We start from the raw sequence: 18489 nt of genomic DNA on the forward strand, positions 1-18489 counted from the left end.
ACAATTGCATTTTACTCCTTATTTTGTCTAGATTTTGGTGCTTTTAGACTATTTTTGTATTGCACCAAATACTTTCTTTCATTTGCACTTTTTTTATGTTTCACCATCACAGGGCTTCGTGCAAGAAGCAAGCATTTGTATAGTGTGATTTAGAGGTAGTTATGTCTAAGTGTCTGGTTCGATCCAGGTATATTATTTTTTAAATGTTTCAGTGAAAGGAGTGGTATAAGGAGTATTGTGAAAATTATGATAAAATTTGTCTTTAACAGGCGGAATTTATATTAAGTTGGAGTATAAATTATTATGGGACAATTTCTATGGGTGCGGTCATATTTGTAGACATCTCTAAAGACCCGACATACTTTAAAGATTTTGGCAGGACAAGATGGTGATATAAGGTATATATACCTGCCAGATGATGTCTGGAGAAAAAAGGACGAGACAGTTGAAATATTAATTCCTCACTAGTGATGAGCGAGCATGTTTTGTTAACCCTTTCGCCGAGTATACTTGCCCGAGCACCGAGTATTTATAGCGTGCTCGGGCTTTAAGTTTTCGTCGCTTCATGAACATGATTTGCAACTTTTTGGCAGATTTAATACATGAGAGGAATGCTGGAAAAACAGGCATTCCTCACATGTATTAGATCTGTCAAACAGTCTCAAATCATGTTCACGGAGCGACGAAAACTTAAAGCCCGAGCACGCTATAAATACTCGGTGCTCGGGCGAGTATACTCGGCGAAAGGGTTAACAAAACATACTCGCTCATCACTATTCCTCACCCTTTTTTTAAGATATTTTGCTGCTAGAAACGTCCTTTATATCCCCATTCATAACACATGGATGCTCAGCAGAACTGATCATTCCTGTTTCTAAGTGAAATGGTAGTGTAAAGTTTAAAGCCATAGGTCTCACACCATGTGGTATGCGGACGTTACTACTTCGCTATAGTGTAACATCCTTGGTGGCGTGCTTGCATGGCTCACCACCTCCCACCATGCAAGACCGCAATCTTACCTATCAGTCCAGGTTGCATGCTTTGCTCCAGTTCATGCTGTGTGCATGTCTCTTGTCTGATTGCTTAGGGCGGAGGCCCGGTGACTTCCTGATTCTTATACCTGCAGTGTGCGCACTCCTAATGCATCCCCAGCCTATTGCTGTGAGTCACTGGATACTTAAACCCCGTCCACCCAGTAGGAGCTGCCTGAGCAACACTTCTATCAGTGTGCTCCTTGCCTCTGAGTTGCCAGGTCTTGTTCTGCATCTTGTCTGTTTCTGCCACACTGGGGGCTGCATACCCAGGCCTGTTACCTGTATCTGTGACTTCTAGTCTGTTTCTGCCTACCTGGGGGCTGCACACCCAGGCCTGTTATCTCTGACTTCTAGTCTGTTTCCGCCACCCTGGGGGCTGTATTCCCAGGCCTGTTACCTGTGACTTCTAGTCTGTTTCCGCCTTCCTGGGGGCTGATTACCCAGGCTCGTTCCTGTATCTGGTTCCAGTGTCAGTTCCTGTCTGAACTGTCTCCTAGCCTGTTACCTGTTGGTCTCTATGTCCATACCTTCCCTTTTCCTGCAGTGTCTGAACCTGCGCCTAACTCCAACTCGTTGTCTCTGTACTTCTGTTTGTGAGTTTGGTGTCCACTCGCTACTTCATTGCAAGTACCTTGTGTGTATCTGGTTCTGCTTGTCCCTTTTCCCTTCCTCCGTATTTACCTCCTGTGTTCTAACCATCTTCCTGTATTTTCCAGTCTGTTCCATGTGAACAGAGCCCTGTCCCCTCTGCCTGCACCTTCCGCTCTGCTCTGCTTGCTCACCGCACCAGCGGTTTTGCTCTGCTCTGCTTGCTCACCGCACCAGCGGTTTCGCTCTGCTCTGCTTGCTCACTGCACCAGCGGTTTCACTCTGCTCTGCTTGCTCACCGCACCTGCGGTTTCGCTCTGCCATGCTTGCTCACTGCACCTGCAGTTTCGCTCTGCTTGCTCACCGCACCTGCGGTTTCGCTCTGCTTGCTAACCGCACCTGCGGTTTCGCTCTGCTTGCTCACCGCACCAGCGGTTTCACTCTGCTCTGTTTGCTCGCCGCCCCTGCGGTTTCGCTCTGCTTGCTCACTACACCAGCGGTTTCACTCTTCTTGCTCACCGCACCTGCAGTTTCGCTCTGCCATGCTTGCTCACCGCACCTGCGGTTTCGCTCTGCTTGCTCACCGCACCTGCGGTTTCGCTCTGCTTGCTCACCGCACCAGCGGTTTCACTCTGGTCTGCTTGCTCACCACACCTGCGGTTTCGCTCTGCTCTGCTTGCTCACCGCACCTGCAGTTTCGCTCTGCCCTGCTTGCTCACCGCACCAGCGGTTTCGCTCTGCTTGCTCACCGCACCAGCAGTTTCGCTCTGGTCTGCTTGCTCACCGCACCTGCGGTATCGCTCTGCTTGCTCACCGCACCAGCGGTTTTGCTCTGCTCTGCTTGCTAACCGCACCAGCGGTTTTGCTCTGCTTGCTCACCGCACCAGCGGTTTCGCTCTGCTCTGCTTGCTCACCGCACCAGCGGTTTTGCTCTGCTTGCTCACCGCACCAGCGGTTTCGCTCTGCTCTGCTTGCTCACCGCACCTGCGGTTTCGCTCTGCCCTGCTTGCTCACCGCACCAGCGGTTTCGCTCTGCTTGCTCACCGCACCAGCGGTTTCGCTCTGGTCTGCTTGCTCACCGCACCTGCGGTATCGCTCTGCTTGCTCACCGCACCAGCAGTTTCGCTCTGCTCTGCTTGCTCACCGCACCTGCGGTTTCGCTCTGCTTGTCTACCGCATCTGCGGCTCTGTTCCTGTATTCCTAGTATCCACCAGTCTGCACGCCAGCAGTGCCTGACAGCACCCCCCTGTCTGCACTCCAGCCGTGTTTGCCAGTACCCACCTGTCTGCACTCCAGCCGTGCTTGCCAGTACCTACCTGTCTGCATACCAGCCATGCTTGCCGATACCCATCTGTCTGCATACCAGCCGTGCTTGCCAGTACCCACCTGTCTGCATACCAGCCGTGCTTGCCAGTACCCACCTGTCTACATACCAGCCGTGCCTGCCAATACCCACCTGTCTGTATGGCAGCCTAACCTGCATGTTCCTGCATTCCCCGGTGTGGGTCAACAGCCGTCCCAGGGTCTTACCTGGAGTAGCACCTGGTCCCTCTGCTCGGTTCCTCCCTGGTTCACGGAGTCGATTGAGCCGCCGTGCGACTTTGGGCGGACTGGGTTGATACTTAGTTATGCCCCTCCAGGCACTCCTCGGTTCATGGTCCAGTGGGATCACTAATCATGCTCACGCCAGTCAGTCCGGGCATGTGCATAACATATAGCAAGGACAAAAAATAAAAGAAAATAAAGTTTGTGTTGTGACTCCAGGGTGCATTTAATTAACCTCTGCTTCCTGGTAGTATGATGTAATGTGGTGGCTCCAAATAGTCCAGAAAACAGGGAGGCCAGACGGGCAGATGATAAATTTTACTTGTTACACAAATACTCAGGTACATCCAGATAAACAATGATTGAACAGAGATTCAATTTCTATGCAGTTATCACAGTTACTTTCCAGTATAGTAATGCAGATATATAAATGGTACAGAAACTTCTGAGCTTCAACTTCTGCTTATATGCACAGTCCTGATCACACGGCTGTCTGAAGCTGAGGCTGTAGTTTCTTATATACAGGAGCTGTGGCTGCTCTCTTACATGCTCTTTCAGCTTCCCTAGGCGGACAACAAGTACACAACAATGTCTCCTTCTCCTTCACTGCTAACCCCAAGACCAGGTCATGTTGTTTAACCATGTGACCATATATGGAAAGCAGGACTGATTTGTTAACTCTTTACAACCTCCTAATAGCAAAACTTGATAGTTGATAAGTCCATCACTTTGTGCATATATAATCCACTTCTATGCATTGAATTCTCATGTACATAATCTACAAAGGAAAATATTAACATAGTGCAAACATAGTAGCTGCCAGCAATGCTGCATCTTAAAGTCACATACAAAACAACTTTGGGGCATTACAGTAGCAATAGATTTTGGCTGAACACTTGTTTAACCCCTTTACAGCCAGTGCCGTATTTGTACGCACAAGGCTTTAACCCCCGGTTCAGTGAGGGCTCCGGCGCTGAGCAATCTCTGACAGTGGCATTTAACATCGCCGCGCTGGAAGCGTGTCACTTACCCCGCCCATCGGTGAGACCCCGTCACAAGATCGCGGGTCACCGATGCGTGGGCATGACAACCCTGGGTCTGCAGCAGACTCCAGTGGTTGTCATGAGCTGGTCGCTATGAGCGCCATCTAGTGGTCGGCGCTCATAGCACAGGACCATTTCTGCTGCATACAGGTGATCTGCTGATCATCTCTATGTAGCAGAGGCGATCAGACAACTGCTGCTTCTAGTCTCCTATAGAGATTTTTGAAGCATGCAAAAAGTGAAAAAAAAGTTTTTCAAAATGTTAAAAAAATAAAAAATATATAAAAGTTTAAATCACCCCCCTTTCGCCCCATTCAAAATAAAATATTTAAAAAAAAAACCCACATACACATATTTGGTATCGCAGCGTTCAGAATCTCCCGATCTATCAACATAAAAAAATAATGAATCCAATCGGTAAACGGTGTAACGAGAAAAAAATTTGAAACGCCAGAATTATGTTTTTTGGTCGCCGCAACATTGCAATAAAATGCAATAACGGGCGATCAAAACATCAGATCTACCCCAAAATGGTATCAATAAAAACTTCAGATCGGCACACAAAAAATAAGCCCTCACCCGGCCCCAGATCCCGAAAAATTTTGGAATTTTTCCTCACCACTTAAATAAGAAAAGAACCCATACATGTTTGGTGTCTACGAACTCATAATGACCTGGAGAATAATAATGGCAGGTCAGTTTTAGCATTCAGTGAACGTGGTAAAAAAATAAATAAAAAACATCTGTGGTATTGCACTTTTTTTGCAATTTCACAGCACTTGGAATTTTTTTTCCTGTTTTCCCGTACACGATATGGTAAAACCAGTAATGGCGTTGAAAAGTACAACTCGTCCCGCAAAAAATAAGCCCTCACATGGCCCTATTGACCAAAAAATAAAAACGCTATGGCTCTGGGAACAAGGGGAGCAAAAAACGAAAATGAAAAAACGGAAAATCCCAGGGTTGCGGAAGGGTTAACTAACAACTATTCTTATATGTATGGTTGGCTTTATATCTAATGGTGGGGGCCATTTATTTATTTAGTTTTTGGAATATTCAGCATAAAATGAATTTGTAGAAAAGTAAGGTAAGGTTTAACTTGTTGTCTTAAAGTGAAATTTCAATGCGTTTGTGACCAACTAACCAAGAAGCAGAAATTATGGACCCTTCTTCAACCTTAACCATTTTCTGGCTCTATCGACTTTCCAAGATAGGTCCTCAGTTCGCAGACCCCAAAAGTAAAAGCAGATTTACAGCAGATGAGATACTGAATATGTCAAAGATATCTGATGACACTGTTATGTAGGATACTAGAGAGCCAAGAGTAAAATGTAGGAAGGTGATCAGAGCCAAGCAGCAATACCAGTAGAGAAGGTAACTAGAGCCAACAATACTGGTGAAGAAGGTGATCAGAGCCAGGTAGTGGAACCGGTGGAAGACGAATGAGTAAGAGAGAAAAAAAGGGAGATGGGGACATCTTCCATCATTTCCCCAACAGGGAGAAACTGTAGTTGAGACACCCATGAGGCATCAGTATTACTTCGAGAATGTGTATTTATTCCAATAAAACCATGTTTTGTTAATAAGTGTCAGATATTTCTTGTTTGAACTTAATAGCTCCATACAATAAATCTCATTCACCTAAGTATACCAGTTTGGCAAATAGATCTGATGTTAGATTTTATACTTAAAAACAGAGGAACGAAAGGGGCAATATCTGAAGTGTATGGAGACCTGCCGCACGCCTTTCTTGGAGGACACCCTATCAAAGCTAGAAGGAAGTGGGAGACAGACTTGGGAGAGATATACGACGATAGGTGGGAATCTATTCTAGAATATATACCCAAGTTATCCATGAGTGAGCCTGGGAGAATGTCACAGCTGTATGTGATCCACAGGGCATACAGAACCCCTGATATGTTATTTAAAGCAGGGTTGAAGTCTAACTCCGACTGACCAAGGTGCTCGCAATCTCAGGCAGACATACTGCATATGCTTTGGCATTGTCCTAGATTGTCCTCCTTTTGGATCGTAGTGTTGAACCGTATTGGAATGGTGTATAGGTGTATCGTCCCTAGGGACCCACTGACATGTATATTAGGGTACGTTGAGGAAATAAAAACAGACAACATGATCAAAATAGCAATTGCGAGATTATTGTTCATTGCCAGAAAATTGATTGCAAAATATTGGATTACAGAGGAGCCCCCGTCCAGATGTGGCACCCTGCTGCGCACTGGTGCCACAGATCCCAGAGAAGAGCATGGATGGACTTCTCCACATGAGGCCCTCACAACATTCACACACCTCCACCCTACCACCTCAGACTACCAGAGGGAGCCCGTCAGGGATATATATACTGGAGGGTGGAGTTAGGCAGTCAGTTCCTGCTCAGACACAGAAAAGCTCAATCAGTGAGTCTGTGTAGGCAGTCTAGAACTCAGTTAGTTCCTGCAGAAGCCAGTCTGCAGTGGTCTCAGAGTAGCAGAGCAGAGAGCGTGCTGACGCTGAGAGCAGCGAAGAGCAGCGTGCCTGCTGCACTGCTTAGGCGAGTAAGGGCCTACAGCACCAGTGAAGCCTAGCGAGGGCCCCGAGCGTGGCCGAAGGCAAGGAGTAATAAGGAGTAACACCGGGGGCAGAGGAGCATATCCAGCTCACCCCAAACCATACACCGGACACCAGGTCCGCGCCTACAGGGCCCTATATACCCAGTAGGAACAACCGGAACCCCTGGAGAACTACAAGTCCCAGGTTGACCAAATGCCAACTATAGCAACAGGGTTAGGTACCACTAAGGCTCCAGCGACTAGGAACCGTGGGAACCAGGAGAAAGCCCTAGCGCCAGGTCAGCAGGTTCAGGAGGGAAGCAGTCAGTAGCCAGGCCTAGCTCCAGGCAGGCCCGAAGCTTAGCAAGTGGAAGACACAGATCAGGAGGCCCTATACCGGCTCACTGGGGAGAGTCCAGAAATGCACCCTTCACCCTGAGTACCTCGGACCGTGCCTGCATCGGTGGCGTCACGGACATTTTGACAAACCTTTAATTTCCCTTTTTATTTTTCCATTTAAACAATCCCCCTTTTATTTTTGGACTGACCACCCTGGGTCACGGACCGGGCCAGCCACTGTGACATCACCCCCAGCCATCTACGAGGCTCGGCTGCCGAGTACCCCACGGGCCCAGGGGGCGCGTCACAGATGCGAAATCATTGCCCAAACGAACTATATAATTCAACTTGAAAAAAGTATTTACACCAAGAGGAATAAGCAGGAATACTTCCATAAATTATGGCTGCCATGGTTGGATAGGATTAATTAGAGTACACCTATATATATACTACTGTAGCGTAAAACTCTTGGTAAACTGTATGGCGGAGTGGAGAGGGAAGAAGGAAAGAAGAAAAGGGGAAGAGAAGGAAAGGGAGTAGGGGAAGGAAAGAGGCACTGGGATATAGGCCTTGGCTCCACTAAATACAGATGGTGTAATAAAGAGTGGCGGTAACTTTTAAAAAGGAATGTGATGGAGGAAGAATAAAGTCTGGTCCTCCGGATGTCTCCTTTCTAAAAACTCAGATGAAATCCTGTGTACTTCTTTTTTTCAATAGTCCTATGATGGTATAGGTAATACACTGCGCTACCTTGGTAGTCCAGTGTATTACCTGATCCTGTCAGTGTTATAAATGCCATTGGAAGAATTTACTAGGCAAAGGTATGTAAAAAGCCCCGACTACTAACGGCGGGAGTAAGATTCCGTTTTGATACAGTGATGCCACTGACAGGACAGATGAGCTTCAAAAGAAAAACGGTGGTAAAGCAATAAAAAGATTTATTGTAACAAAACTCGTCCCTGTTTGTATGGGGAAGAAAAGTGAATAAAATAAACAGTAACATTTTTAATCCAACAACTCGTACAAAAGAATTGTGTTTTATTTTTCTTACCAGGAGAACAGCCACATATCCCTGGTCCCAGTAAGGGGATGTCTTCCCTTGGGCCAATAATGCTATTGTCATAGATGTCACCAATCACAGGAGCATAAAACCGCTGCACTCCAAGGGGGAACCAGGTTCGCCTACTCCGGACCTTCCTTTTTTTCTCATCCACCAGGAGCTCCCAGACCACACGCATCACGTCCCAGCCCCATCTCCCTGGCAACCCAACCCCTCTCCACCAAACAAACTTTATCCATCCTCAGGTTGAGTGGCAGAGCAATGATGCAATGAAATATTTTATAACTCATGCAGCAAAATTGCATTTTCACTGCACAGTTCGTGTATTATTTGCTTCGCAGCGTTCATAAAATTATTCAAGTATTGTTTTGTTAACACTTAATAAAATTTAGATCAACAGTCAGTGTCACTGACATCTAGTAGCCAGATGTCATCGTTACAGGTGTGGCCTCCTCTCACAGTCATCACCAACACACATATCTCTATACACCCTCTTACAGGTACATAATAGACAGAGAGGGCATTGTTAGGTCTTTAATTTCCAAAGTATTCCATGAGCATCCTTATACCGTGTTGTGGGAAGCTGATGGGCTGACAGAGGGAGTGCTCTTAATCTGTTAAATTCCTCATGTAACGTTGTCACTATTAGTTCTGCTAGATGATAAATCTGTGAATCAATAGAACAGCAGGGGGTGCTTCAGCCTGTATGTAATATCTGCACACAGAAACAGTTCTTGAAATGTTTTTTTTCTGAGAAATTCATTGTTTTTAGTATATAACTCCATACGTGGAAAAGGAATCACATTAACTTCAATTCTATTTATTTTTCCTACGTCCTCCAGTCTTCGCAGTAACATTTTCTGCTTCTCCATTATCCTACAAGAAAACACAGATTATTTCTCTATTCAAACCGTTTTTCTAAAGCCATGATGGATGATGTTCCTCGTCATGTCTGGGTTATTTTCTAAATGCACAAAGGTCACTCCTTGGTCTTTATGGATCATGCGGCATCTGACAGTGGTGGAGACCGGTGCAAGAGCAGAAAAGGTGAATATATCACAGCCTGTATCAAGCAAGTTTGTAGCAAACTGTATTGTAGGTGCGCTGCCGCTAGGAGTGGTGATGATACTGAATAAAATAAGTACCTTCTATTGAATAGTTTTTAAAATCACAAATCGGTTTTCGGCTCCAGACCAGAGCCTTCATCTGGTGATTTCAGGAATTACCTGATGAAGGCAATTGCAGCCATTACACACATCCAATGGTACATCACAGGTGAGCACAACACCATCACATCATGTTCATACGCACACGTACCTCCGTGAGCCGAGGAGAAGGGCTGTGACAAGGGAAGAAATAAATCTCCTCGACCGACTGCGCACAGAGGACTGAGGCTGGAGAAAAAATCCTTTGTGCTCAGTCAGCCGAGGACAAGATTTATTTCTTCACCTGTCACAGGCCTTCTCCAGCAGATCATCATTTTGTGTGCTTACGTGTTTCTTTAGATTGCAAACCGTCCCGACATGTGACTCGGACAGGCTGCCATGTGAATTACATGACAGGGTCCAGTTCCTACATTCTTGGAGAAGCCCTTTAAGTTGACATTACACCCCCTTCCTTCCTCGTGGCTAAGGTGTCGTTTCGCCCTAGGCAGGTGCTTATTCCTGTTGTCCCGAGTCGACCCTGATCACTTGACTGTCACCTAAAACATTAATCACACACTACATCTTTTACTCATTTACTGTGCGATGACTGTCAGGATTATAAGGAACTTACCATTGACTGGTTCATTGAATGTTTCATATTCTGCGCTCTGTGGTTTTGTGTTGTGTCGTGAACACTGCTTTCTTTTCTTACTCCTTAAATAGAAAATAAAAGATGGAATTAGTAGAAATTAAAATTCACTTTAATAATATAAATCAAAAATATATATCTTACATCTGTTTCTGGCTTTAGCTCCTCTATCATTGTCTCTCTGCTCGATGATAAGTGGCCGGTCCTTCAGTGCTACCCATGTGACCACTGTAAACTACATTTCCCTCAACCCCTTGCTTCTTCTCCAGGCTTCTGCTCTCCACCAGGCCCAGATAACACTAGCTACTCCTCTAATTGCTCTGTGATCTGCTATTGGCCACAGAGGAGGAGACATGGCGCCGTGTATACTTTCTAATATTATATCATTAAATGTAATTCTTGTCTGTCCTCATCATCTCGTGTAGAGATTTCTAATCATGTACCATCCAATTCTCTATGTGTGTTAGATATATCCCTCCTATGTGTCCTCTCCGGCTACAAACCTGTTTGTGTTGCCCATAACAACCAATCACAGTGCAGCTTTTATTTTACCAGAGCTGTTTAATAAATGAAAGCAGAGCTCTGATTGGTTGCTGTGGCTAGTTTCTCTCTCCGACAGAACATTTAAAGGGCCGGTTGTACTTATATTGTATTTATGGGGAAGAGGCAGCCATTGTAACAAGTATGGACTGAAATATTCATGCTTGTAATGAGAAAGACCATTAATGGTTTAGAAGCTGGTATCCCTGCACTTGCTCGGCTGCATCTATCACAAAGTGGTGCAGCAAGATGGCTGTTCCTCCTGCGACAGGCGTGGTCTCGGGGCCCATGTCCACCCTGTGTGATGAGGATGTATCAATCACACATGCGCCATCTCACTGCCAAGTAAGAAGAGGATACCCATCATAGAAGAATAGCGGATATGTGCTGAGCACGTGCGACCTGTCATGAAGGAACCACAGGACGTATCCATTGGCAAAAGTCTCTGACATGGGGGTTTTCACGGGGTGATGTCTGGATCAGCGAGCACTTTTGGAAATTTATTACATTTGACAATTTTACTTATTTTAGGATTTGAAGCTCTGGAGCAGTGAATGATATTTTGAGAAAAAAATTTTTAAAAAAATTAAGAAAGGACACACAAAATTTTTTTTTTGTAATGTGAAATCATTTGTGACTTTTGCTGCATGGTTTTTGGATCACGGGCTTCAGTTGGAATAGAAATCCCCCCCCCAAAAAAATTTCCTTAGGCATATCCAATATATAAAAAACAAGCACCGAGGACCCTTAAATAAAAATATCCAAGGGAACAAATGATGAGAAAGGTTTTAAACGGGTTCTTTAGCGCCGTTTCCTTACATGAAGAAAGAGGAGATCATCAGATTTGTCGTGTTGTGGATATTTTGCAAATTTTCACTGTGAATACGTGAAACACAAAATAGTAATGTGGAAAGTAAAATTATACTGCACATGCAATATGTGGCAAAGTGATGGAGTGTAATGTTTCATAGTTATTGGCTTCAGGCTACAAATTGCTTAAAGCAAACCTGTCAAGATGATTTTGCTAAGTAAACTTCAGGCATTGTCATGTTGGGGCTGCTGCACTGATTAAAATGATACCTGAGCTGAAGAAATCCGTCTTGTGGTTCTTGTGTAATCAGTGTTTGCAGTTTTGAGTTGATGAGATTCTCATGCTCCGGGGTAGGACTGTAGGCTGGGTCTTATCCTGGTGCTCTAGGCCAGGTCAGCAAGAAAAGATCTGCCCACAGGCCGCCCCTGTCTCTCTGTCTGGCTGTCTCTATGATGAGGAACATACTTGTGCTCCGGGGCGGCCTGTGGACAGGTCTTATCTTGCTGATCTGGTCTAGACCACCAGGATAAGACCCAGCCTACAGTCCTGTCCCAGAGCATGAGAATCTCATCAACTCAAAACTGAAAACACTGATTACACAAGAACCACAAGATGGATTTCTTCACCTCAGGTATCATATTAATCAGTGCAGCAGCCCCAACATGACAATGCCTGTACGTCACTTAGCAAAGTCCTGCTGACAGGTTCCTTTTAAAGGAGTTGTCCAGTGCCACTCACTTCTGTATTCCCAAAGTGGATACCAGCAGCGCTGGAAGACCTTTTTAATTACAGGTTAGTGGCACTGTACTCCTAGGCCACCACTTGATTAGTGATTTAGTAGATACTGTATATGATTGATTCTACTTACCTGATGCTTTTTTTTTATTTTAGTATGATTAATAATTATTATGTTTTATTATTACTGATTTTGGCCCTTATTTTGCAGTCATACATACCTGTGTGCTTCTAACAACTGATTGGCAACTACAAACATGGCTTCGCTTTAGTAAAAATAAGGCTGGGGTCAAACGTGAGAATGAAAAATTGTCCTATTTTCATCTATATTGTCATCCGTATTTCCGTTTTTTAACTCCGTGTTGCATCCATTTTTATATTTTTACTCGGACGGCACACATCCTTATTATACACCCCCAGAGGCGTAGCTCGGGGGGGCGAAACATCTGAGTAAGCCCTACAGTTGATATCCAGCACCGGTCTTAGCTTGAGGTGTTATGTATGGATTGCCCGTATAGGGCTGTATTAGGGCTCCCATAGAGGCGTATGGAGCTCTATCTCCATATATATGTCCAGTTTCCGACAGTTGTTGAATTACAGAGGTTACTTCTGTATCACTCAGAATTTTTCCGATATATGCTAATATGGACTGCACACAATTCCCGCTGCCACTGATAAGATCATATACTATTTTTTTTGCTTTATTTTAAATAAAGGATTTGGAAACCCGATTCACTGGCAGCATATATCAGACTGCCGCTGTATGACTTTAACCCTGTATGGTTGACTCGGGTGCTGCAGCGTTTCAGAGAAAAACACACTATAAAAGCTGCCAGTGTCGCAGCAGACTAGTCGAAAAGGTGGGTCCTCGGCAGAGTCTCCCCGCCCGCTGCCCTGGAGTGACAGGTCTCTCCTTATACGCTCACATAGGAAAAGCTGTCAGATTCCCTTTAAGAGAACCTATCACAAGATCAAAAGTAATTAGTTTTTGTTCTTATTTTGCTTATGCTTCTTCCTTGAGTATTTTTTTTTTGTTATAGTCTTAACACTGGGCGTGGCTCACAGAGTAATTATGCAAAGCACCCTAAAGTCACACCCAAGAGAATCTGGTGAGCCACACCCCCTTGGTAAAGACTATAAAAATTAGCACTAAATAAAAAGGAGCAACGGTAATAAAAAAAAAATAAAAGAAGGAAAAACTGGACACTTTTCACCTGGTGATAGGACTTTTAAAGTCTGGTGACGCTCACCGATGTGTAGAGGTCCGGTGCTCCGCTCTATGGGACGCTCCTCGGTGGGATGCTTCATTCTGCAGATGATTTCTGATCCTTGGTGTGACCTTATTGTTGGGGTAAAAGTCACTGATCCATGAAAGGAATAAGTGTTATCTGTCTGTATTGGCTCCTTATTTGAGACCTTGTAATTTTCTGACACATTTGATGAATTTTTGGACAGATCGGTCTCATTTCCGTCCCTCTTCATGAGCCAGTCAACAGATTGAAACTTAGGGAAATATCCGGATATATGAAAGGTCAGTTTGGCTGATTTACCATCTTCCAGCTGGGGAACACTGATAGATCCAACGTGTGGTTTCTTTTGTAGATCTGTAACATAGATGCACTACCATGAGTTATTTACAATGAGATCTGTACAAAGGTCACATACTTTCTGTATATTAACCACGAATATTGAGTAAACTTCCACAGTGCAGGGAGAAAAAGAAAGTGAACCTCCTTGTTAATGATTTGTCAAACAGCTGATTGGCAAAAGATGTTTCTATTAAGGAGATGAACTTGGAAGAGGGTTTTTCACGGGAGCTTGGCCCATTTAATAAGAGCACACAAAGCCTGGTTACTGACAGATCTGTTCTTCTCGAGAAACATTGGTTGATGTGACCATGCTGTAAAGCAATCTACTTTCACGAGACCTAGAAAGAAGTGTTATTGATATAGATGAAGCTGGAAAAGACTACTAAGGAATTCTAGAGACCTGGGTGTATATCTATCCACGGTTACAAAAATTGTCTAGAAGATGTCTCTGCTCATGTGTCCATTGATCATCATGACGAGCAGGAGGCAGGAAAAGTGAGGACCAGGGAAAGGGGAGTATTATATATATATATATATTTTTTTTTTACCTCTTCATGGCCATAAAACGAATCAAGCAAAATGTCGGCCAGCCACTATTAAAAAAGCCCCCAAAAAATATCGTATTCTGACATATCTGAATGAATGATTTGTTAAATTTTCACTAAATTTGATTTGCTTCGAATTGGTTCACTCATCTCTAATAAATTGTTATCCTCTTTACCTCTGACACTCAGTGATCTCGTCTCTGAAGTCTCCATACTCTCGTGTTTCCACTCTACAATGAGTTTCATCGGTTCATCTGTAAATGCCTGATCAGGAACCCAGACGAAACTGGTGATCTGATAGGTGACATCATTGTCCCACGTACTCATTGGTTCCCCAGGTGATAATGGATATTTATCAGACTTATCTTCCCAGCTCCAGGAGATTTTTATATCTTTAGGGTAAAACTTCTGTAGATTCAGAGAGAACTGAACACGAGATGAATCTGCCTTAGTTATCTGTATAGGCAGCAATATTTGGGGTTTACCTGGAAGAGAAGAAGCAGAAGTTTGTCTCGTTGTCTGTTCTCGGGGTCATGTAATGTCTTATACATCATCCAATTCTGTCCTAAAACTACAAATCATCCTCCAGTCATTACATCCCCCCAGTATGGAGGAGAACGGTCACCGTCTACAGGAATGTGACTACTTATAAAGAAATAACAGTGATTATTTTAATTTTTATTACTATTATTACTATTTTAGTTAGTGACTGCATTTTTATATTTGTAGCCTCTGTCACTCCAGCTCTATTCCTCACACAGGGCCGCTTCCTCTTCCTTGACTGATGGCTCCTTTGCCTGCAGTCACACAGCATAGAGGCTGCAGTCAAGCAAGAGGAGGCGGCCCTGTGTGGGGAATAGAGCTGGAGTGACAGAGGCTTCAAATCTACACATAACTCTTCATCATCATTTGCATATCAATTCAAACGCTGATTTCTCAGCAATGGAGGAATGGACCGGCCATGTAAAGGTATTGCTGGACTTGTCTTTGAAGGAACAACATTCACATATAAATAGTTTCGGGGGTGAAATCATGCTGAAAGATTTCCTCGAATGTTATTATGATTACTTTTTAGTGACAACTAGAATAATGGGTCCTGGTTGTAGATACAAGAACCGTTAGGGGGCTGCCTGCTCCAATACCCTCACGTTTTATAGAGAATTGATGCAGTTTGTGATGTATTTTGGTGATGTTTTCAGCTCCTTGTTGACCGCTCACATGTATCTACAGCAGATATCAGGAGACTTCATTCTGCCGAGCCGTCTACACATGGAGGAATGACGGAAAGAACACGGTGCGGCTGCAGGTCCTGAGCCGACTGTCAGATACTGTGGGGCACAAAGTATAGAAGGTAGAAATGATTTTTTTTTCTGCTGTGTCCACCTTCTTGGGCATTGTACACACAACGCTTAATGAGCTCCTTGCGCACAGTAGAGTCAGCACATTAAGGCTGGGTCGAATATGTTCCCCTGTAACAGGAACTTCTATGAAAATCCCAGTTAGGGTATTTTACTCTTGCATTTGGGAAACTGGTTTAGAAACTGGACAGACCCCTTAGTACTTAGATGTATTTTGGGTATGAACACCCTGTGCTTAAAAGGGGATGATCAAATTGAAATGTGAATGTAGTCTTACAGGATAAATAAGTAGTATAATAAATAATTCATGTTTAGATGACCTCCTGTGCAGGAAGTTAAAGGGGATGTCCAGTTAAAACAAGTTATCGCCTATCTACATCACAGGGTTAATTTAAAGCTCAGTGGTGGTCCGACAACCAAATGGGGAACTTTTATTCCGGTTACAATGGAGTAGCAGAATGAATGTACAACCTGCGTTGTGCTGATCTTGGCTTTTTCAGGGAGATGCATGAATGGAGTTTTGGTCAAGTTTCTGACCTACCATACCATTTGTAACATGAATAAAAGTTCCCCAATCTGCTGATCAGTCAGCATGCTATCACCTATCCCTAACTTATTTTATCCAGACAACCCCTTTTTTATAACTTTATTATTTTTACCTTTTTGACATTTAAACGATCATTTTAATAAATCAGAATTTTTAGAAAACAGCAGACTCCAATATAAATTCTACACAAGACTCCCCTTTAAGCTTTTAAAAAAATGTTTAAACTTGGGGGGGACGTATTAAAGGCTTTATGCCACTTTTTTGGTACAAAGAAAATGAACATTTTGGTGCAAAATGATTTTTCACTTCCTCCACCATTTTGAAAAGTGATGGGACAAGTTCTCAGAGTCTAGTGGAATTGCAAGAGATGAGCAAATCGATCTGCAGTTCTGGTAAATAGCAGAGCTGTAGTATTAGTAGAAGTATAAAGCTCAGCACAAGTTCTGCTGTAACACATTGAGCTATCAGTGGTTTGTTCTGTGTCTTTACTGATATTGCTATTATTAATTATTATAGCACCATTTATTCCATGGTACTTTAAGTGTGAAAAGGGGTATACATAAAAAAAACAAGCACAATAATCATGAACAAAACAACTCACAGACTGGTACACTAGAGGCCCCGTCACACTTAGCGATGCTGCAGCGATCCCGACAGCGATCTCGCTATGTGAGACGGGGGCTTAGGAGAGAGCAATCTCCCTGCGAGGATTCAAAGTCTACAAAGTTATCTCTGTATTTCCACATTGAGATAACATATCAATTGAACAAATACACAGCTCAAAAAAAGTGAGTGCTGTGGAAGCTGCGGGTTGCTGATTTTGCAAGATTTATGACAGCAGCTTGCCAGGTTGTATAGAAATCAATGAGATGGAGAGATCTGACTGAGATGTTAGGAGTTAACCTCTCTTCTGGAATATAAGTACTGAGGACTCTCACCCAGGAAAAGAGCAGGCACTAATGGTTGAGTTCCATGGAAATGAGCTGTACATTATGTAAGATAAAAGCTCTCATTGCTGGAGAATGACAGCAGACAAAAAGAAGGCAAGTCAGCTGCAAGCATGCTGCCTAACTAAAGCAACTTGGTAAATTGAGAATACTCCTTTAACTGCGACTGCCTACATATATATCAATACAGTGTCCTAATGCAGGTACAACATTTTTCTTCATGTACACTACCTAGCATTGTTGATCACATGATTTTTTCAAACGATTGAATAATTGGGATTGAAAAGAAATGGTAAAAGAAAAACTGGTATGCTAAAAGGAAAATTGCAATGATAGTGGATAGGCTAGTGAAAAATAATAGTAAAAAAAGCTAAGTATGTAGGAGCCATTAGCAGCAACTAAAACACCACCACCACTGGCACCAGCCCTCCGGGTAGCAGCACTATCAAACTTAGGTCACAATTGGCCTCCTTTGCCTCTGGCGCAGGTTTTAGTGAGGAGCAAGTGGAATGCGTAATGGATTTCATGGTATAACACCCATCTAAGTCACCGCAGGATTATGTCACCTCTGACAACGACACTGTCAGTTTGACCCAGTGTTTTAAACAGAAAGGTCTGTCTTATAACAGATGACTATGCAAGATAATTTGTGGACTGTTTTTTAATTTTTAAAATTGTGAAAAGTTTTTTCAGTGCCCTGTGTTATTAAATAGGCAACTGGCTGCTACAATTTACCACCAGTTTCTATGGTGACGTCACTTTGAGATTACTAAGGTTGCATCTAGGAGACTTCAGAGTTTTAAAAACATCTTTTCAGGACAAAAGGAGTATCTGAGACTTGCACCTAATTTATCTAATTTATGCACTTTAAATCCAATTTTTCAGAAAATTTTGACAAATCTGTCAAATTTGAATTTCAAAAGTATCGCTCCTCTCCAAGACTTATTATAAATTACTCCGAAATTGGCAAAAAATTGTAGCACAAATTAACATCAGTTTGTAGATTGTATTTTCTATCTCACAGACAAAAATGCCTGACACTGATGAAAAATATAAATATATCCTTTATTAAATTAAATAATTAACTGGATTTAAAACACTTAAAAGAACAAAGACAGATCTGACATAGTAGAGACACAAAGGAAAATGGCCATAACAGTATACGCGTGAGTTACATAGACCGTGGAAAACATGAAAATGGTTAACAGTGACTGAGTTTACTTACACAGAAAAAGTAGGCGGACACCTACAGGAGGCGGATACTCAGATGTAGTAGACTGCGACTGGGTGTCCGCCTCCAGTAGGTGTACACCCCCGACAAAAGTGCATGGCAGAGCTCACGTTCACTTTGCCATAACCATTTCAGGATATTGTTCACTCTGCCATCATCATTTCAGTTTATTGACCCCGTTTTGCGGGGGGGATTTCGGACGTATGCCCCGACGAAGATACAGAATGTGAAAGCGC

The 18489-nt window shown here is 43.4% G+C and overlaps 1 protein-coding gene across 1 annotated transcript in view; it reads right to left on the reverse strand.

Moving 5' to 3' along the window:
• Positions 1 to 3490: 3490 nt before the first annotated feature.
• Positions 3491 to 18489, reverse strand: part of LOC141161419 (uncharacterized) — a 41317-nt gene continuing 26318 nt past the window's right edge. The window contains exons 7-10 of the mRNA XM_073646230.1: positions 14347 to 14655; positions 13251 to 13640; positions 9933 to 10015; positions 3491 to 9032 (exon numbers count right to left, since the gene is read on the reverse strand). Of these exons, the coding sequence (XP_073502331.1) occupies positions 8973 to 9032; positions 9933 to 10015; positions 13251 to 13640; positions 14347 to 14655 (842 nt within the window). The 3' untranslated portion in view covers positions 3491 to 8972. The remainder of the gene's footprint in view (positions 9033 to 9932; positions 10016 to 13250; positions 13641 to 14346; positions 14656 to 18489) is intronic.

This window comes from Phyllobates terribilis, unplaced genomic scaffold (genome assembly GCF_046119375.1).
Source record: "Phyllobates terribilis strain yellow unplaced genomic scaffold, ASM4611937v1 Scaffold_9__5_contigs__length_417890890, whole genome shotgun sequence".
NCBI lineage: Eukaryota > Metazoa > Chordata > Amphibia > Anura > Dendrobatidae > Phyllobates > Phyllobates terribilis.